General features: G+C 41.5%; 1 protein-coding gene across 3 annotated transcripts in view; it reads right to left on the reverse strand.

Annotated features, from left to right (window-relative positions):
- ULK4 (unc-51 like kinase 4) overlaps positions 1-22,962 on the reverse strand; it is a 245,889-nt gene that overhangs the window by 2,460 nt on the left and 220,467 nt on the right. For all 3 annotated transcript variants that reach the window (XM_040546024.1, XM_040546022.1, XM_040546023.1), the window contains one exon: positions 2,740-2,828. In XM_040546024.1, the coding sequence (XP_040401958.1) occupies positions 2,740-2,828 (89 nt within the window). The remainder of the gene's footprint in view (positions 1-2,739; positions 2,829-22,962) is intronic.

Consider the following 22,962-nt stretch of genomic DNA (forward strand, 5'->3'; position numbering starts at 1 on the left):
CATGTAAAACTGAATTTCAGCTCAAATTCACAGCAACTGCTACCTTGCTCAATCTCCTCCATAAAATAGAAGATATAACTTATCATGCCCCATGAATCCACATACACGTGTGCACTCTCACAGCTTGACAGACAAATGACTCCCACATGTGCCTTCCCTCGGTGGTTACCCAGCATGGGGAGGCAGCTCCTCAAGGTTTTGTGCCCACCTCCTGCATGGAGAACCACCTGCCCCACTACATTCAATGCTGTGGTCTTCCCTCTTCCTCACCTGAGCTTTTCTTAAATGCATTTTTTTTTTTTTTAGCGTTGGAAGAGAGGCTCTAACAAGTACTGCTAAGGCCACAGAAATACTTTCTTAAAGGCTTACCCTCCCTCATCACTAACTTAGAAAGTACGCCAGTAGACCAATTTGCAGCTTCCTCAATTGCTGCTAATGACAAATACCTACCAACACCACGTTTAGGGGAACGCAAAGCTAACCGTGACATCCAAACGATCAGGCCACACTTTGTAAACCAATTTCTTAACGAGCAGCAGTTTAAACCAGAAAATTTAGTTATCTGAAACAAATTCGTCCTGGCAACAGAAAAACAAATGGCTAAGGTCCCACATTTTAGAGTTCAGACTTAATTCCACCTAGTTACTAAGCAGAATGGTTTGGTCATGTACCAACCCCCAAACTGCCTGATCTGTCCAGCTGAGAGGACACAGCAGAGAAAGAGTTTGGCAATACAAGCTGCTACATGGCAGCAGGAGAGCACCGACAGCACCTTGCTACTCCAGCAAGCAGTGTCCCTCTGTCAGCAGTGCACTGCCTGGCTGGTAGCTTCCTTCCACTGCGCAGGCGGACTGAAAGATGAGAAACCTGTCCGAAAAAGAAGCAAAGCAAAAGCCCCCCTCAATCCCTTTGACCCAGTGACAATACATGGGTGGAAGGGCCTGGGAGGTCAAGCTACTCTTGTTTCCAATTCAGCATGAAATTCAGAAAGGCTTCTTAACAGGGCTCAAAGCACAAGTGAGAGGAGGAGACCAAGGTTATTGCTACCAAGGAATATCCTGGGAAACATGGCACATAAGACATGGGAGTTTGAGGAGATGGCAGAACAGCCATAACCTCCATGAGCAAAATAGCCATTCAGCTAAAGCTGATTGAGCTTGCTAACCCCAGGCTTCCCCCATCTACCTGTTAACAATTTATCCACGTCTGAGTCCCTCACAGCCCCCAGACCCAGGCTAGATCCCTCCCAGCCTCCTCAGCAGATGAACGGATAGGGACACACGCTCCCCAAAGAACGGGTGGAGGGAAAGTGAAATCCACAAGCTCCTGGGGGGCCTTCCTGCTGCTGCTGCAAGCAGAGGAGCTTGGCCTACCACAGTGTATCACAACACTCATCACTAACATGAGATAGAATGCGGTCTACTGAGCATCTTACGTCAAATAAGAGAGACCGGTGTTTATTTTGGACTTTGTAGTATGTGGTTTTCTGAGTATAGAAATGTGCAGATAACAGACAATTAGAGGAAGCCAGAGAATGGGATTCAAAGCCAGCTACTGGATGGGCTGTCTGGTGCATCTAACACTGAAATGCACTGAAAGAGAGTGAAAACTAGTTTTAAAAGAATAAAAAAATCTTTCTTTCCTTGCTGTCACACCACTGTCATCTTCAGTGGTGGTGCCAGTGTCTCCCTTAGGGAGAGCTGTCATTTTATTTTAGTTAGATAATTTAATGTCTCAAAAAAAAAGCTGTGAGTCAGCAGCTGAGCACGCGAGAGAGATGCAGGCTGGTCAGGACAGGTTTGGTCAGCCCTCAGCGTGCAGCTCCTCACACTCACCACTTCCTGACCATTTCCTCTCTACACCTGCCCTCGTCCCCCCTTCCTTCCAACACGGAGTACTCCCTGCTGTAATATCAAGGAGATGACTGTCCCAAACAACTGACCCATATGAAGCCTGCATTTGGAAGCACAACGAGCACTGGAAACACCACCGTAGCGTTTCAAAAATGATCTATAAAATACAATCTAACAGTTTCATGTGACTGGGAGCAAAACGCAGCCTACCAGCCCACAGCACAAGTGCAATTCTTTTTTCGCAGGGCAGAGAACAGTGATTCATTCATTCCTCTGTCCAACTGGGATCAGATGAGTGAAGGTCTAAGGGATATGAGCCAAGGTTTGGCCAAGCCTTCAGGACCAGCACCTCTGTTCTTGCAGAGGCCATGGCATCCCCCAAAGTCTGGTGCCTTCTCTGAGAAGCCACAGGTATTCTCAAACAAAAGCAGCTCTGCTCTTCAGCTGCACATTCAAACAAAATCAGCAAGTGTACAAAACACAATTACTTTAAAACAGGGCACAAATACCACATTGTGCATCCAGCCCACTGTGCCAAGAAACACTGACCAGCATCCGGTCATAAAGAGGCGAATTGTTTGGAATAAAAAAAATAAATAAATTAAAAATTAAGCTGCCACATGTGCACACACATTGAGCCCGAGCACGCAGCACACTGTGGCTAGCCGCAGCTGGGGATCAAAGCGTGCCGCAGCGGTGGCGGCTGAACCGCCAGAAAGCTCTGAATGAGGGTTTTGGAGGGGAGCCGCGCAGGGAGGGGGGCCAGGGACAGAAACCTGAGAAGCTTGTACTGCACAGAAGCAATTACAGGAGAAGGCCACCAAAGACAAAAGAGGAGGAGAGAGCTCTTATCCCTGGAAATTCCTGAAAGCCTGAGGGAACTCACCTGGCAGCTTGGGCCAGGCTCTCTAGAGTTTGGATAAGAGCATCACCATCACTCTTCAGGCTCTCCAAGCGCTTCTCGTTTGAAGTTATCTGGAACAAAAAGAAAGAAAAGTTATCAAAGGCAGAGCAAGAAATTCCTCTGTCGTCTTCTGTGGGATGGGGGGAGAGGGAAACAAGTTACAGCATTTGTTACACTTGTAAATGGAATGTGACATTAAAGAGACCCAAGAGAAAGTCCCTTTTACCAAACAGGGCTGAAGTTTAGACGCAGACTGTCTGAGATGTCTTGGCTTAATTAACAAGATTCACTCTTGTTCTGAGTCCCTGTATGAGTGCAAATTCACACATCACAGCCTGCCAATCTTGATTTTGTTCTTACCACCAGTGCAAATACAAAACCCCTTGGTTCTGAATTCCAGGGAGATCCGATCTGGCAGTCATTTTCATTTTTCACTTCAGGGAAAAAATAACCAAGCATGTATCAGCCTTCAGATCAGGGCATGTGGGGTTTTCTCTGAGAGGAACCAGGTTAAAAAGCACTGCAATGGTAGCAACTGCATATTCAATGTTTTCTTGCCATTCATCAGTCATTAGGAATATTATTACCTGCACAGGGCTGTCACCTACGGAGCAGGGAATGAATGACCGAAGCTATATGCCCTTCTATGTCAAATGAATCCTGACTAGAGCTGATTTTGCTGCGGCTGTTTTTTATCACACTGATCTCTAATGACTGGTTTATGGCACCTCCAAGCCTTACGCTGCGTAAGTGCACGGCTACAAGTGGCTGCACATTTCCTGACCAGTGAGCCACATGAATGGGAAGGTCACGGGGGGCACGGCATGAACTTGCACGGCACTGTGGCACAGACACTGAACGCTTGGCAGCTTGCCGAAGAAGCTCTCCTATCTCAAAAAATTACTGAAGAAAAAAACAAAAAGGTTTGCATGTCAGTTCTTGCTTACAAAGGTAAGTAAATCTTGGCAAAAAAGAAAGGAAAAGGACCAGAGCAGCTGATTATTTTGATACGGGGAGTTAATGCTTGAAACGACAATTTTTAATCCCCAAACCTGGCAAGGACTTTTAAGCTTTAACATGCCACGGCTGGCCCTATTTACCATTGATCAAGCATCCGGGCGATACGCCTTCAAGTCTCCCTCTTAAATCACAAGAGAAGCAGTATTTACAGCTACCAGCCCACCATCATTTATCAGCGGTGATTCTGAAACACCGGTGTCACTACAGCTATGATCATAACATCCTGCAGTTAAGCAGGAACAGGGATCTGTCTGTAGTAAACGAAGATCTATCCGGTATTCTGGGGAAAAGACAGTGAACAATTACCTAAGTACAAATCATTGGTAAATCCTGATTACAGGTCATTAAACCTTTTTAGTCTCTTGAGGTTATCTTTGAACCCCTCAGTTTATATTTCCGTCATCCATTCTTCTTTAATTCTCATCCTGTACTTACAGAAGACATTTTGTAATCTGGGTCTTGAATTTTAGAAGAGGTATGAAATTGTAGCATTACAGTTACTGAAAGAGGAAAGTGCTTCAGCCTCAAGATGTTGCTTTTGTGTCCTGAGGAGCGCTCCTGCCTCTGCTAAACACTTGCCACAGCCTCTGCAGCTACTCCGCCAGGGCCACATTCTTTGCTCATGGCCCTTGTTCACCCTGCACACTTGAAAGAGGAAGAGGTCACAGGGGGTGAAGGGGGAGCTGTAGCTGAAGACTGGATCCTGCTCCGTAAAACCTTGAGGTCAAGTAAAGGCTACAGACATCTCTCACACTAATACATCCTAATGCTTGGGTGCTGAAACCTGCACCACTGCCGTGTTCTTTAAACATGCCAGCCTTTGTGCATTACACAGAGAATGTTTGAAATGTTATAAAAGTTATAAAATCTTATACCTTTTTTTTTTTTTTTAAATTCTGAAATGCTCTACTTCAGTTAATGACTTAGTCCAATGGAATTTCCCAAAATCTGCCTGTGTTGCAGCATGCCTTGTGCCATTATTAAGAATACAGTTCTGTGGATACAATGCATCTGAATGGGAAGGATTAAAACGGCTTTATATGCACAGAAATTATAACAGATAGAAACAGAACGACCTATGAGATCATCTACTCCATCTCCCTGTTATAGTTCACTGTCCAGAGCAACTTCCAGCCAGAAGCAATGGGGTTTCTGTGATATCCATCTGCGGGGGCTACTGCACCACATAGAAAATGCTTCAGTAAGACCCTGTCAGCAGTAAAGGTGGTACCACAAGGAGGGAAAGGATCAGGCCTTTAGCAGCAGCAGCCTGCAGATTTTTTAAATTAAGTTTCAAACAAACTCGGGGCATATATTTTTTGAGAGCATCAACTAACAGCTTCGCACAAAACAAGGCGCGTCAGCGAAAACCCGCGTGGACAAAATGCAGCTGTACAGCCTCACAGAAGGCTTCCACAGCTGCTCCCCATTACTGGAGTTCAGAAAGCTGTTTTCTGCCCACCAAGAGGCATCTGCACCACCGACTCACCTCACATGGGGCAGGGGAGAGCACTGATGCTGCAGCAGCAGGCAAGGCACAGGCTGGGTACAGGGCGAGTGGCCCCGGCTGCACCTGGCCATCACTTTTGGCCAGTATCCTCACGGTGTTATTGCTCTGACCACTAACACTTGCTTGCCCCTTTTATATTATGCTGTGTAGGAAATCTGAGTGACCAGAAGGTCTCCCACATAAGGTGGATGAGGTCCTGCTTCACATAAAGGTCATGAGAAACATTGACTGATCTTAGGAATCACCATTTGCTTTCAAGAACTGAAATAAAACTTTGTTTCCTATTTAAAAATTTCTCTGTTTTTGTCTTTACTTTGTTCTATAGATAAAAATAAATTATGATAACACAGCAAACTGCCAGCAATCAAACTTTTGGAAACACAGTATTTTTATGCATCTCATTACCTTTTTCTCCTTCCCAGCATGGCTGTATCTTTTATCCAGCCCAGTTCTAGCTCACGCATAATTTTAATAACTGCTTCAGTGATCTCTTGTAATAATACTGATTTGTTAGGGCTGGCTACAACACATATTCAATGACATAATCAATACCTATTCCTTTAATTAAAAATGTAATTAAATCTCAGTTTAGTTGTATACTCATTGGAATTTAGTAAGAATCCCAAAATGATGTTGCTTTATTAAGCTAATAACCATTCCAAAGCTTTCTTCTCTTCAATTCTATTAAAGAAGGATGAGTCATAAAGAATCCATAACTGATATGTAAAGATCAGTATTTCCTAAAATTTAGAATAGCTGTTCAGGTATTGTGGTGCTTGGTATTGGATTCTTGATCTAAGTGACTTTTGCAATTCAATTTTCAAGAAAACATGGCAATCTAACAGATAATCTATTTTCTTAAGGCTTATTGTTTCATAATACTGCTTTCTCTGGTTTGTCATAACTCACATTTTGTAATTTATGACTGAGTTAAGGGACCTAGTAGTAAACTGCTCTCCTACCATATTGAAGAGAAAGAAATTCTCCTGCTTTGTTGAGTTTTCAAATAAACTGCACGCTTGATGTCTGTGAAGCAAACTGTACTGAAATTGGGAAACAACGGAAAACATTTCTTTGATAAAAATAAGGAATTTTTAAATTTGATTTTTTTTTTTCATTGAAGAAAGGTCTCAGGAGCATATTTAGTTGCACCTTCAAATATTATATTCTCAAATAAACAGCTGCTGGAGATGTTTATCATTCCTACTCTTATCAGATTCTCTTTTACGTGCCATCACCATGTCTGTATACATAGACACAAGCAAATCATTTCATAAACTCTCCTTCACGTAAACTTGGCTTTCTTTCCCAAACACGCCTCAATGTTTTAACCTCAAAGTTATGCTTCCTACTTTTTCCTCAAAATTTAACACAATTAAGCTAATTATCCTTGCAGGATCAGTTAGCTCAAGTTTTCACTCAACTTTGCCAATGCTGATGGAGAGCAGCCACACAAATAACACGGGAGCTGCCGTGGCTGGTTTATTGGAACCACCAGGTAGTTGTAGCTCTAACGTTAGCATCGCTTCAACATCAGCACACGCTGAAGTACCACTTATCCCCAGCCAGAGGGTTTTCTGTGAATCGGAACTGTAGTGTCAGCTAATACTGAGGTAAAAACAATCACCATTTTTATCTGCGCATTAGCTGGGATCCTATGGAGGACATGAAATATATTTAGAAGAAAGGATAAGTTTTCTGGAAAAAAAGAAATTGAAGAGTTAAGCATATTCCTGTTGCCCTCAAGACACTATCTCAAATAATGTCTTCATAATAAGTGCTGTCCCCACAGTTTAAGATGCATACCTCAGACTCCCGATTCCTGCACCACCTTGGGCTGGCTCAGGGACTGCCAGTCGAACACCGCATCTTTTCAGCCCCAAAGCCGCCGTTTCAAATGCAGTCTGGGCTGGTGGTGATTGAGAGTTGCTGGCTATTCACAGCTGCTTAGAGTGACCTTATTCTCATTTTTAAGGAGCAAATGTCACAAAATATAGTGGTGTCAAAAGCATCACCGTAGCCGACGTGACAGCCCAGCAAGTAAGTGAATGGGATGGTAACTTCAGAAACGAGGCACAACGCCTGGCTGGAGGAGAAAGCCTCCCAGCGCTGCTGACCACTTGTGCCTATCCCAGAGCATTTAAAGGCACTTTTCCTCCCGGCTGTCAGCACGGAGCTATTCACAAGCAGTGCAGCAAAGAAAGCCCACTGCTTGGTTTGTCACTCACAATTCACAACAACACGGCCAGAAACACACAGCCGCTCCTCACGGAAGAGCATTATGACCAAGGAGATCCTGCAAACACAGACATGAGCAGGTGAGCAGCTACGTGAAATAAAACTGACAGACTCGTTGATCATGTTCAAATGTACTAAATACAGATATTTGAAAATACAACCCTCTGCAAGCACGTACATTAAAGTGGTATTGTCCAGAGAAGGTACAACAAACGAATCCATCACTGCCATTCTTTCTGTAGGCTTGCACAGTTACTCATTGAAGGTAACATAGCCCCACATTGGTATAATTAAGGGCCAGACCCAATAAAACATTTGGACCCTACAGAGTAGAGGCTGTAATGACATTTTAGGGGTAAGCAATCTGGAATGGAGACCTAGACACCTGCACAGAGCACAGGAGGGCTGAGGTTCAGAAGGGCAAGAAAACCTGCATGGGGAATAACTCCACACCTTTTCTCAGTGCCCCTACACAAGGCTACGGGCTCACAGGCTCTTGCAGTCCTCTCCCCTTTTCCAGACAAGCGAACATTGTGTTTTTTGTTGCTGTGGCAGAGCTTCTCTCAGACGGGGAGAGGCAGGGAGGGTCAGGCAGTTCCCCACAAGCGAAGCACACCACGACGAGGCACAGCCTCCTCACTTCACTGCCGGGTTGGGGAAGGGAAGCCTACCCTCCTGTTTACTAGGGGAATGCTCTAGCTATTGGACCAGTTTGGAATCTATGGCAAGATTTTATTTATTTTTATTTTAAATAAAAACTAAACAGCCAAAAACAACAACAAAACATCCGAGATATTTGCAAGGGCCTTTTGTGAGGTGCTTACTCTGGCGTTTCATGTGTTAGATATGCTCTCAGCAGGTACATGGGACTGGATGTTTCAAAGAGCATATGTCCAACCAATTTATGGGTTACTTAATGTAAAATAATGGTAACTTTTGCCAGGTTACGCAACTGGAGAAAAGGACCACCCAAGGGCAGCATGCTCTCAGAGACACTACATGCTCATGAGGGTGGCCACATGGTATTTTTGTTCTCCATAAGAGCTCATCCTAAGGGGTAAAAACCTTTCTGACATCCACCCCACCGCAGCACTCGTCTGTCTATAAATGGTTCAGCTGGAGAGAGACAGACAGAAAGTGCATGTGGGAAGAACAGATCAAGTCGGACGAGTTGTATTTACGTTACTAATTGCCAACTCATTTGAACAGGCCTGAGCAATGTTGCTGGACCATAAAAAAAAGAAATGAAAGTTACAAAAGCATGAGTGTTCCAGGTGTGCTTTGGCAAGCATTATTATAGTCAGGGATTGCAGACACAAAATTACAAAGACTTTGTGGCCTTCAGATCCTGCAAATATGTGCGAAAACAAGCAGGTATCTGTGACCAAAAAACAAAAACAAAACAAAAAAAACCCTACATCAGACAGCTTAGCTCTGATTTTAGAGTTCAAAAATCTTTTTTTTCCCTCTTTATGGATAAAATTCTTGTTCCACTGAAGTCAGCGTCAAACTCCATTTGACTTTGATAAGGCCAAGATTTCATTCAACACGTTTTGTCGTCTTCTAATTTGTATGTGTGTGCAGGTTTACTCCAAGTTCAAAGCAATTTCCACGGCTAACTCGGAAACACACGGGTCTCCTGGCAGGCTGAAGGGCATGCTGTCTCAAGGGCTAGTTGCAGGGAGATGAGGAATGTCTCCCCCACGCTGTATAATTGTTAATTGATTTTGGATGTTCCTTGACACCTTCCACTTTGACGCTATTTTCTGCCCTTCAGCACATACATAGCACACACAAAGGCGTGCTCCAGGGTTGTTGTAAAGTTATAAAATTACCAACTCTAAGGGGTATTAGCTAAGCACTAGAGAAGATTCATAAAACCTCAGGGTCATTATTGAACTGAAGAGTGCTCTCAGTCTTGTTTGATTTTGATTTTTGGCGTTGTTGCTAGCAGTGTTCTCAACTGATTTTCAGAACGTATAAAACGTCTTTATAACCCAGAAGACAGCCATTATTGCAGTTTCTATCCTCTGTAACTAGTGAGTTTAAAACATTTGACTTAACAGAACTGGGTAGGGCAATCTCTTTACATCCATTAGAACCAGCCGTCCACAACAACTTCATCAGCAGAAGGAAAATGAAGTCCTGACGGGTGTCTGCAAGGTGCTGTAGAAGACTTCCACAGTGTTGCAGGGTTACGTTGCACATGTGCATAAGCAAGCCCAACATCAATATGACATTAAAAATAAACACTTGCCACCCTGTTGCCGGTGATCTCATCTACAAACACAAGTTTGTCTGTCATCTGCATGCCAGTGACTCCCTGAGGTACCACTTCAGACTAATTTCAGTCTGCCAAACAATAATCCCTGCTGGCCTCAAGCATCAGCTTTGGCAAAATGGGGCCACAGACAGAGCTTATGCCCTCCTTGCAAGCCCCTCCAATTCCTCTTCCCACCTGCCATCACCTTGCTGGACCTGAAGAGACCACCACCTCCCAGCTACACCTCACCCTGCTGGTCTCATGAGAGCTCTCCGCACTAAAGAGAAGGCTCTCATGTTCAAATGTCCTTCATAGTCTCTTTTTCTCTTTGTCAGCTTTTCTCCTAAAATAGCTTCTGACAAGCAACTCCCAATCCTTTTTAGATGTTGACTCCTGTAGCTCTCTTTCCAGCGCTGATGTTGTTTATGGGCTAACAATTCAACTCTCGATTAAGACCCCTGAATTCCAGCAGCTGTCATCCTTTATATTTCTCTGTAAAACCACAAAATAGTCTTACTGCAAAGTTTGTTTGGAGTTATATCCAACTTTCATTGATATGCTCCACACGTTAGGGATGGCCTTCTTTTCTTTTCGTGGGCACAGCAACTAATACAACTGACCCTAAATCTTCTGCTGCCATATTTCATGCTATGATGATTCAAAGTAATTTCAAATGCTTATACGCTTGTATAAGAATCATTACTACAGATAACTCACCTTCTCACTATTAGGAAAAACAGTGACACCCAGAACATATTGGAAAGTGCTGACCTTTAAATGGCAATTACTGTACAGGAGAAGTATGCAAGCAACCAAGCAATTACCAATTTCATAAATGCTTACATATCTAAGGACACAAGCACTTGAGCAGCCATGCCTGTGGTGCACAAATGAACTGGCCAAACCCCTAGGAACTGCCAAGTATTTGCAGTTTACTGAGGAATTTTAATTTTAATGCATACAGCCTCAAAAAAATTAATAGCTCCAACTTGACTTTGTCTCTTTTCTTGATTTAAAATGCTCCTCATAAAAATAAAAGACTACTACGCCTTGATGAAGCCAGAGTGATGTGAGGAGATGCTGTCAAATTGTCCTTATACAGACCTGTTGATGCAATTAAAGCCTGATCTAATATGCAAAATCCTTAGCTTCCCCTGGGCAGAACCTTTATATAGCATTAACTTTTGTGGAGGATGAAGCAAAAGTAGAAATCTCTTGCTCACATTGGCTGTAATCTGAACTTGAACACAGGACTTCAACTACTAAAAATCTGCACAACTTGACGGAATGTTTTAGATTTACCATTCCAAGAATAGCAGAAATATCATGAGTTATATTAAGAACTAACATAGAATATGAAAAGAACATAGTTGAAACATAAAAAGAGCAACAGAATCTTCTTTAAAAACATTATGGACCATGATTTTAAGCTACGTATTAAAGCATTAAACATTAGTTCCTTTATAACATCTATTGACTTAGTTTCTATGCACACACAAAACTTGGACCTAAAGCCCTTGGGGTTTTCCTTTACTACCAAACATAGACAGTCCTTCATACACTGGAAAAAGGCAAAACTTAGGTCTGAAGATTTTTTTATTAGGGGAGAAAAGCATCATTATATTTGTGCTTTATATATAAAGCAACTAGATATGCAAATGACTGAACAGGGAAATAAGTATCTAAAACATCGATTCTAAGGAAAATTATGCTTTATGTAATGGTTCAATTTCCATAAAATTGTAAAAACGGTCATAAAAACAAATGGACTTCTGAAATCTGTGCTTGCTCATTGTCATGTGACAGATGGCTCTGGCTGCCTGGCAGAAAGCAAACAGCTAACTAATTGGTCCTCACTGACCTCACAGAGAAACATTTTGGTCTATTCACATTTTTTTTATTTTTATTTTTTATTTTTTAAACGAGCCCAGTTGCATTTAGGTATCTTTATAGCAGCTAGAAAGTCATGTGTATGCAATTACAGAGAGGAGGTCAAAAGGAAGTAATAGTGATGAGCTCAACAGATGACACAGCTTGGCAATCTCAACAGAATTGCACTAAGTAAAATTACAGTGCACTGAAACACCAAATGAGCCCGGCAATACTTTTGTGCCCACAGAAACAATGAATTAGGACTCCATAACAAAAACAACAGTGATAGTCACTGGGAATTATGCTGGCCTTGAATTATGTATCAAATTAACAGGTTGCAGGTTTCATAACCGTCAGTTTCACTGTACAACTGGAAGGAAAACATCTGTCCATGTGAAAAGAGAGCGTATTTCTCACTGCCGAACGTGACAGCTCTACTTTTTGGATGGCTCCTGTATCTCCTCATAATCATACTGGGCTCCCAGCTTCCAAACACCAGCACAGCGCCAATCCCCAGGGGCGGGTCTTGGAAAGCCAACACATTTCCAAACAAGCAGGTAAGAATCTTCCCACAGGAACATGAGTCCACAGTATGCCAGCCACTGCAATAAAGACTTTTCATTCTCACTGCTCTCTAAAATTAAGAGCAAGTCGTCCCTTCCGTGATTCCCCACATCCAGTGTCATTAAGGACCAGCCATTACAGACTGGCAGAATATTGCCACGTCAGCCATGCAATAATCATCAACCAAAATGGTGGCCAACTCTGCACCTAATGCAAACACACACATACTTTCAGACTTGCACTACTTGTTCCAAATGAACAGACTGCATAAGATTTCATGCAGAATGAATAGCTCTACAGGCCAACTTGCAAGTAAGCCTCCACAGTTACTTCAGAGACCATCCCCACTCCCTGCATCTCACGCTGTAGAAAACCACAAGTCTTCAGTCACTCACGTTCTGTTTTTTGTCAATATTAGCCATTTCATTTGGTTCTGTTTGGACTCCATACTTCACCCCGACACCTGCTGCTTTAGTGATATCAAGCAACTAGTGTTTTAACGATTTCATTCCCCGTTTTCCTCTCCCTGCCTCACCTCACATATACCCACACTTGGCTGACTACCAGCTTCATCAGTGACTGGCAGGAACAGACTCCTGAGAAGCTTTCCTATGCTTTTGTCAATTCACTGAGATCCAGCTCCTGGCAGCCTAAGGATGAGAGAAACCCTTGCAGCTGTCCCCAACGTAATACCATCTTGTCGTTCTTTATAATCATATTTCAAGATACAGATGAATATAAACACTGCAGAATTTCTTTGCTGCAACTGCAAAAACAAAAGCGCTCTAAGACAAGGTTAAATGATTTACAGCAGAAACTTGCAAAGAGAAGATAAACCACTTTTTTTTTTTTTCCTCTCAATATAGTGCTGTATAGTCCTCTCAATCTTTGCTTATCAGCTGCCTTTTTCCAACACATGCAAGAAGTGCTCTTATTATACTAGGGAGCAAAAAGGATCCAGCTCTTCAACCTGGCAGTCTTCTATCAACAAAAAAAAGAGAAGACTGCAAGTCCAATATGGTGTCAGTAACTGGTGACATGAATGGCAATTTACTGTATTAGTGTTGATAAAAGATGTCATGGAAGGCCAAGGTTCATTTTATTTAAGGATAAACTCAAGTTGCTAGTCACTCATCCCTGACATCACAAAAAGAAGAGCAACACAAGACAACTCTGCATAAATACTTCATAGCAGATGGAACAAAGGGAAGGGCTGTCTGCAGCGCTCATAAGCTTGGGAATGACATTTTCTCCTAATAAAATTATTTTTATTATTGCCCAATTGTGATCGTCAAAGTGGGACAACGCAAGGAAGTATCTAACAGTGTCAAGAAGTGAACCTAGAAATTACAAAATATGTACTTAAATTGTTCTTCCTCACCACATGGAAGGCTGTCTGGCACTGAGTTACCACAGATACTCCAGCTTATCTTCTGCATTATGTAGTTAAACACATTTTTCCTAAATTAAAATCATGCAATTAAGTAAATCAATCACAAGTACCTGAGTTTAAACAGTTTAAGAAATTACCAGCCACTTAGCTAGAATGTGAAATCTATGTATATATGCACCCACTAATTGCAATGCTAAGTGGGCTGGCTTGAACCACCACTGATGATGCTTTACACTAACTCATTTTACTCCTGGTTATAAAAGACTTGAGTGCCATACAATCCGCTGTGTTGTCTCACAAAGAGATAAAACTTGAAGAAATAAGTCCACAACAGAGGGAGGATCTGTCCTTCCGTAAACACAAAATCCACTGAGTTGCCATATTAAAAAGCCTTTTTCCTATAGAAAGTCAACAGTTTAATTTGGATAGGAGAATGTTCGCTTAAAGACAAACTGTTTTTCCTCGTAACTCTGCAATACAGCAAAGAGTGACCTTTACATCCCCATATTGATGCTTATTTTGAAGAAACAGCCTAGAAGGCAACATCTACTGAGAAAAAAAATTAGGGAAGCGCCTTTTCTATAAAAGTGTCAAGCAATTCCTATTGAAAATTTTAATAAATATGAGTCCAGCTGCTGTGGCTGAATGTTAACCAGCTTTGTGGTGCACTGTTTGTTTGGCCATGAGATACTTGTTGAGACAAGTTAAACTTCAATCTTGACTTACATGATTAAGTATTTCAGGGAGAAAACTATTCTTTGTAGCTTTTGTTATCTCAAAATATGTTATATTTGAGTATCAGCAGAGGAACAAACATTTTCTTTTAAACATGCATCGGCTTTTTGCTTTTATCTTGTGGGTGAATTTAGTGTTCAGGAAATGGATACCACCGGCTAAAAGCAATCCTAATGAATGCAAGGGCTCTGAGAAACTTCGCCCACACAGATGGGGCAGTGAACCTTTTACACTTACCTTACAGCACCACCACTATGGCAGTCTTGGCTTCAGCTGAATAGACAGTCGTATCGAACTGTGTACAAAAGGCTACCGACAACACAGCTTTCAGCTATGATCTAATCAGGATGTGAACTGGATATTTTTTCCTCTCATTTTGTTTTTGACCATGAAAAAAAAGGTTGTGAAGTACTATTATCACATGATAATACCCATAATAAATACACACAGGTTCCAAATAAAGCATTTTCAACTTTAAAGCAGTTTGTTTTCTCTTAGAGGTTTCAAGTTAAAACCCTTCAGACATTTTTGCTGATGTGCAGTTAATTACATCATTGTTTTGAGTTTGCCATTGCACAACTACTGTGAACAAGGTGTGCCTTGAAATTAGATGGTGCAGCTCATACACTTAACCTGATTAGGTCAATAATTTAAATATTAACACTGTTATGGAAATGAAAGCAGACAGATTCTCATTAAAAAAGTCATTACGCACTCATGTTGCATAGTTTTTAAAACACAGGGCTTAATGTTTTCGGACACAGAATGAGCATCTGGATGTCTGCCACATGATACTGCCTTTTGCTCCCATAGCCACAGCGGCAGTCAATTTTATAACTTTGTCCTCCAGTACAAGGTAACTGAGTCACAGTGCAAACTTAATCACATCACAATACAAAGCTGATGCGATGATCTCATCACTGTTCCAGGAAAAGGAATAAACTCAATTCTTATTTACACTCAAAACTCTAGCTTTTAGCAAATACCTTACAAAGGCCCTGACCGCACAGTAGAGAGAGCAAGTAACGCGACTAGCACTCTGTTAAGGAAAAGTATTAATGTAAGTGAGAAGGCGTTGTCAGATGATTTCTGAATTTTAAGGGGTTTTTGAGCTTAACCAAATCTATGATCCTTTCTGGAAAGGTTAAGGTACCTGGAAGTTACCTTTACGTCAGGTTAAAAATAATTTTGTGCATTAAAGAAAAGATTTATTGTACTACTTGAAGTACTCAAGCCAATCTAAATTGGCTAGGAGGCTCATTTTCAAGCATGCAGAAACAAAATCTACAATGACTAAAACTGACTTAAAAGGAATACCTGTCTAATCAAAGCCTCTAGCTCACCTGTTTTTCTTTTTTCTTCCTTTTTTTTTTTTTGTAGGACTGACAGGAAAAGTCTTATCTTCTAAGAGTTGCACTTAAAAACTGATTGCTTATAAAGATTGGAAGAATGATTGGGATTATCATTCTAAAACAGCAGCCAGGGGAACTGGGTGGATCAAGGGATTGCTAATGAGATATCAAGTCTTTCACATCTAAACTGTTCATTTAAACTCAGTCCAAGACAAGTCAGTCCATTCCCCCATCTGGTGGGCATCTGATGATCTGTAAGAAATAAGGTGATGTTCTCACTCTGTTCTTAGAAGATACATGTCTTAAGAGCACTGAATTGCCAAGCAAAATTGGCACTGATTGCAGTGAAACCAAGAAATAAATTGACAATGAAAAAATTTAAATTAGCTTTTTATCTCTCAATAAAGTAATACAAAATAAGGCGTTCGTTTACTGGATCAGATTTAGATCATGATTACTTTCCCCGGGATGCTCAAAATAAGGGTTTCAGCCTCCAATGCTATGAGGAAAATTTTAAATTTAAAACATTTTAGTAAAGTAAAAATTACTAAATTCCAGAGTAGACATATTGACCTTTAATGACTTATAATTTACAGAAAAGCCAGTGGTAGATGTGAGTGACTCAGACAACTTCCTGTTGTGCTTTTCTACAGGAGCAGTCATTATCACATGTCGGTTGCTCAGAACTTAGCACTCTTCAGTCCTCTCACTTAATAAACGTAAATTAATCATTTTGAATCATTTATTTACTCTGTGAATTTAGACTTTGGCTTCACTTATAAATTACAGTAAATATATCATTTTAATGTACCTACTTGTCATAGCTGTTCTACATGTTTTGTTTGTTTGAACATACTTCAGTCTACGAACTATTTGCAACTCCTAGTACTGTGATCCTTGATTTACTAATGAGATTCATGACAGCTCAACTATATGACATATTACTGTTTCTCTTCACTGACTACTGGACTGGGTTGGACTAAGAGTCCACCTCCCAGGCCTAAAGCTCTTTGCTCCTGGTATACAACACAGCTCCTCATTTCAAGTGGCTACTGTGCAAACTGAGCTCGTAGCCAGCACATGGAGATGGACTGACCGACCTCACCAGCATGTGAATCAGAGGGCTGGGCACACGCTAACCGCCGCGGCAGGAGCAGAGCCTGTTCCCCTCACTCAGCCTAGTTCCCTCTTCCTCCCTAAAAGTACTCCTTCTATCCCTTAACCCACCTCACTCCCAGCCCCACGGCAATTACCAGCCACCTGCAGGACAGGAACCAACCAGAGCAAGATCCAGGCATGTGCTGGTGGCACTGCATGGAATAGGGGGGCTGGAGGAGTCCTTTATTGTGTCTTTCAAAGGACCCCTCTGCTGAGTTCACTGCTGTACCAGGGAAGCCAGCTTCTTCCTCTGCTAGGCCCCAGGACAAATCCAGAGAGATTGCCCCTTGGACCAGGAAGAAGTAATATGGTCCCTGTAAATAATAAGAGGTGTTGACCATCCTCAGAGGTCTCCCGCACCCCTCCATGGCACCACCAAAAAGCTCATGCAGGTTCTAAGATGCCTCTCTACAGCAGATATGCTCAGCTGGCCAAAGCCGCCAAACACAAGACAGGGGACAAAGAGCGACACCACAGAATGTGGAAGAGGGCACCTTGCAAGAAGACACCATTTCTTCTCCCACTGATCCTTACTTACTCTCTTCCTCTTGCACACTGCCTCCCAGATCCTGCTCACCCCCAAGCCTGGTTTTGCTAGCCACCCCTCTGCAGACACCCATGAGGAGAGGCTGGACACTTGTCCTATGGGACAAAAATGGCAAGCATAATTCATGGGGAGGAGGGGACGGGGTTCCTTCACATTATTAGAGGAGGTCACTGAGGCATCCATAGCCCCATCTCCCAGGACAACTGTGAGTAAAACCACCATCATACTCCTCTCAGAGTCCTTGAGGAAACCTTGGATATGGCCCTTGAGAAGGCAGACCTTGCCTGAGCTGATTCCAGGCAAAAATCCATTCTGAAGAGACAAGTACTTGGTCACCACCCTTCCAGAAAATCAAGGCCCTGGCCCTGACTCCTGTCACTTGAGGAGAAGATGATCCCCTGCCTTCCTATCAGGTCTTCATCTAGGTGCTGAGACATCAGCACTCCTCATTCTCTTTCCTGCCTAAATCTCCTACAGCTCCAGCTGTTTCCAGTCCCCATGCTGACCATTTGTGGCCAATCTCATGAGGCTTGGCAAATGCCTGAATCATAGAACCATAGAATAATTAAGGTTGGAAGAGATCTTCAAGATCACCTGGTCCAACCATCACCCTACTACCAATGTTACCCACTAAACCATGTCCCAAAGCACCAGGTTTAACCTTTCCTTGAATACCCCCAGGGACGGTGACTCCACCACCTCCCTGGGCAACCCATTCCACTGCCTGACTGCTCTTTCTGAGAAGAAATGTCTCCTCATTTCCAACCTGAACCTCCCCTGACACAACTTGAGGCCATTCCCTCTAGTCCTATCACTAGCTGCCTGTGAGAAGAGGTCAACCCCCAGCTCCCCACACCTTCCTTCCAGGTAGTTGTAGAGAGCAATAAGGTCTCCCCTGAGCCTTCTCTTCTCCAGACTAAACAACCCCAGCTCCTTCAGCCGCTCCTCCCAGGACTTGTGTTCCAGGCCCTTCACCAGCTTCGTGGCCCTTCTCTGGACATGCTCCAGGGCCTCGATGGCCTTGTAGTGAGGGGTCCAAAGCTGAACACAGTACTCGAAGTGCAGCTAGCCCTTTCTTCTCACATTTCCTGTGCATGTGTAAGAGAGGTGTCTTCCTCTTCCAGGAGGCTGCTAACATGCTTCTTGGCACATTCTCCAATTCCCCTTCCAGAGGAGTTGGATGTGTAACCAGAGAAATGTGCCTCAGGCCTGTGGTCTTTCTGGATCCAGACTTTACCCTCTCTATCCTGTCATTCATTGCACTAGGGTGGGTAAGGCAGGTGCCTTTAGGCTTTAAAACATCTTGCAACAGATGACAACTTGCCACAACCCTCCACCAACCAGACTTCTTCATGTTGCTACAGGAAACGGATTGGTACATACCTTCTCTACATCCCAGGACCTTTACAGTGAGGAAAAGACATATTCCTTCCCATCAAGCTAGCCAAAACTTCCAAATGGCCTCTACAAAGCCTATGTTCTCTGACACGCTACTGTAAAAATAACTATAAATTGCCAAAATTAAGAACTGGTCATTGTTACAGACAAGAGGTAGTGGTCCAGGAAAGGTGCTGACCAGCCAGGGAGGAGCTCCTTACTCATTTCTGGCCCCATGGACATTTTTCACAGATCAACTGCCTACAAGCCCCAAGGTCTGTATAGTTAGGATGATTTTTCCCTCCAAACATTATTCAGTATTTTTCAGTACTGAATTTCATGTGCAATTCTGTCATCCATTCAATGAAAATTTTGAGTAGTCTGCGACTCTTCACAATCAGTCTTAGTTTTGAATAATTCTCCATCATTAAAAACCTTAATCACGTTGCAGTTCATGTCTTTTTCCAGGCAATTTATGAATACATTCCACAGCAAATATCCTAGCAGGTTTATGACAGTAAACTACGTTTATTTTGAAAAAGTAGACATTTACTATTTTCTATCATTTAAGCTGTTACTAATCTCAAGAAGAACTTTCCTGTTTTCTATGGCAGATTAGTTTATTTAGGAAGTTCTACTGAGACACCTTATGAAAGGCCTTTTAAAAATCCAAGTCCATTATATCAAATGTATTACAATTCTTCACGAACTAGTGAGTCATTTGGACAAACTGGAGAAATATAAATTTCCTTTACATACACCATATTGACTCTTACCTAAGGGACTTTATTTACCTTTTGTTTATCCACCTTTTCCTTTTTATCATACCTACCTATTCAATCTTAACAAAACTTAACAAAAATCAGAGTTAATTGTTTGCAGTTCTCATAACGATCCCTGAGCCATTTTAAATTTTTTATTACAGATGCTGATTTTACTTGATAGGTTGCATACCACAATTACAGGCTAAGCAATTTCATCTGAGTTCCTCTAGAATTCATGGACAATTACCCTTGGGACCAACTGACCCGGTCCCTGATCAAATTGTTCAAAAGCATCTTTTTGTAACACCTTAATTTTTTGGACATTTCTTTACATAGACAGAAAACAAAACAAACAACAACAAAAAGAACTGATTGAGACGACAAAACTGTGCAACTTTCACTAGAAGAAAATTTAGAAGTCTGAAGAGTGAACTTTATGGTATCTGACTTCCCCTCTTTTTGTATTCACAGGAATACTTTACATGTCAGTGTACAAAATGAATCTTTGATACATAGATACAGTAGTTTCTCAAAACCTTCAAATAATAAAAGTAAATAGTCATGAACGATTACTATCTTCATTGCAAATTATGTACTTTTTCATTTGATGAACTGATACACTATTAAACGAAGACTGTGTGGGACCTAGAAAAATGGCATCCTTGTCTCTATTATGAGACAACATTTTGAAAAATATAGACGTCAGAATATAACCTGGATGACTGACCATGGTACATAACACATAATAATCATATTGATAGAACTACACAAACAATAATCTAAATTACCACTACATACTTCCTATGATCTACTTAAAGTCTTACCACCTCCATGTTTATAGACATAAACATTCCAAGACAGGTAGAAAACTGCACATATTTTGAAGTCCTCTGATGGACATCTCACCTGGAGGTAAGCTATCTTGTCGCCTTGAAATGGTTTCTTAGGATTTCCCTTGAAACATCTCCTGGAGAAAACTCCCACAGATAAGACAGTTCTTTCTGTTTGTGTCTGTCCCGTATCATATTTCCATTCAAAAATTTAGCAAGCCAGAGGGTCTCCTCAAAACTGATAGAGTGACACTTCCTATATGGTGTAGTTTCTGAATTTACTCATAAAAATCAAAATGAGAAAAGTTTTTGAAGAGCATGTTCCCATGAATTTGTAGTGTGTATACGACAAGCACACAAATACAATTAACATATCTAGCTTTTGAGTCTGAGAACAAATTGTGGGTGTATTAGTTCCTGCTTAATGAGAGTACCACTGAAGTACTTTTAAAAAGGATAATAAGGCACTGCAAAGAACTAAGAATCATGAAACTATTTATAAGAAGAGGATAATTTTGTGATGGGTGTGGACTGTGGGAGTTTTCTGAATAGATGCTCAGAGCCAAGAAAAACTAACCCTTTCTTCTTTTTCTAAATGAAACAAAAACTTCTAATAAAGACATTAGATAAATGGAATAATGTTATTGCCACAGGACATACAAGTATGCTAAGAACAGGATATTACAGCATTCAATTAGCAGAAATCACAGGTTTAGAGTTTAGAGACTGATAAAGCATAAGGAAGCTAATATTAGAAAATGTTGAAAATGTATCTGAAAACAACTAAAATACACACGAGAACACTGCTTACCATGTTAGAGTAGGAAAATTTGCATAATTAAAAGGCATTGATAATTTTCGTAATGCACGTGAAGCAGCGAGAACATCATTGCATTGTAATTAGGAGAACTAATTGCCCGTCTCATTTTAAGTTGGACTCAGAAACTTCAGACATGTCAGTGGCATTTACATGAGTAAAAGTTGCTACAACAACTATATTTAAAACACATTAGGGCAACTAACTTTTAGTTTATCAGTAGACAAAAGACTATCAAAAGTATGCTGCCAACCAACATTTGAGGGCAAAGAAAAGAGGATAATTTCTCTAAACAATCTTTAAGGGTGTGGGACCGAAAATGCTAAATTAGGGAAAAACGTCAGAGTGGCTACAATACAGAAATAGAAGGCTGACTGGTACATAACAGAAAGTGCAAAGACCAGATTGTTAACAAAGAAGTCTCATAGATGAGACTGTCAAAAGAATAAGCTGGAAGCTGGCAATGGGGAGGGAAGAGAAATTTGGCAGAGGCCAGTTATGGCCTTCAGATTCCGAGATCACAACAGAGGACTGATTACTGGTTAGGGCTATCCTCAGAGCAACTGACTGACAGGAGATAATATTTCTTTACATCTCTCTTCACAAAAGCCTGCAGCAACAGATGGATTTTGCAGCATAATCTAAAGGTCAACCACTTCTGACCAGCAAAGTAATGGAGAACAGACCAGAGACTGCAGCCATTTCAGCATTGGGGAGACCTAATTAAAAATGATCATCATAATTTAACTGGTGCGTCACTATTGCACAAGGACAGAGGCAGCACCTGATGTATCTTAGGTATGTTCAAATCAATAAGTGAGACTTAAGAGGATAGCTCTGCATAAATGTAAATCACATGCCAAATTCACAACTTGCAAGAAACAATACGTACAAATAGTTCTCCATCAGCAGAAGTATTTTTAAAGCTTTTAAGCATGTCACAGTGTTCTGAGCTCAAAGGGACAAAAGGGGGGATTTTGTAGCGATGCAACTGGAAAAAATGGCTGAGAAATATTTTCAAGAGTTGTAGATTAAAAAAAAAAAAAGACTGCCACATGGACATTCAGAAGCACTTATGATTGACCAAGACTCTCAAGCTGCGAACTTGAAATAAGACAATTCTCTCTGGTTAAGGAAACTGGCTCTACACTGGGATACTGCTCAGCTTCTCTTCCCTTCACCAAAATTCCTGCAATTGCCAGGGGGTGTATCCCTCAGCTACTGAATGTCCTTCTGACTCAAAGCGACTAAATGAACACAACCCATGCTTAACAATCCCATTCACCACTGGTGAAGGTAGTGTACGCAACTGCAGCACCCATCCAGTCAGATACCATTTTGTACAGTCCTTCGGTAAGAAACCAGTCCAGCCAGGCAGTACTATATCGCTGAACCTGACACATGCTGTCTTTCAGATAGGAATTCTATGCGTAAACAGGGGCATTCATATCAGTTACCAACGCCTGAATCACTGGATACTACAACACTAGTAGTAATTTCAGTTATTAAGCAATTGATAATTAATTCTGTAATTTAAGATGTAGAATTACTTTGGTTATAATATCCCATGCTCCTTTAGCACACGTATTTCTGAAGATGCATTACAAAAAGAATCTTACTCTATCTTAAACTTCTGGAACTTTTTAACACTGCTGAGAGCATTTAGTTAAGTTTCCAGCTGCAGACCTTTAAACAGGAGCACAGAAAATGCATGTAAGAAAGGAAGCACACATTTTACTTTGATTTTGCCCCAGATGTTGATTTG

This window comes from Cygnus olor, chromosome 2 (genome assembly GCF_009769625.2).
Source record: "Cygnus olor isolate bCygOlo1 chromosome 2, bCygOlo1.pri.v2, whole genome shotgun sequence".
In the NCBI taxonomy this organism is placed as follows: domain Eukaryota; kingdom Metazoa; phylum Chordata; class Aves; order Anseriformes; family Anatidae; genus Cygnus; species Cygnus olor.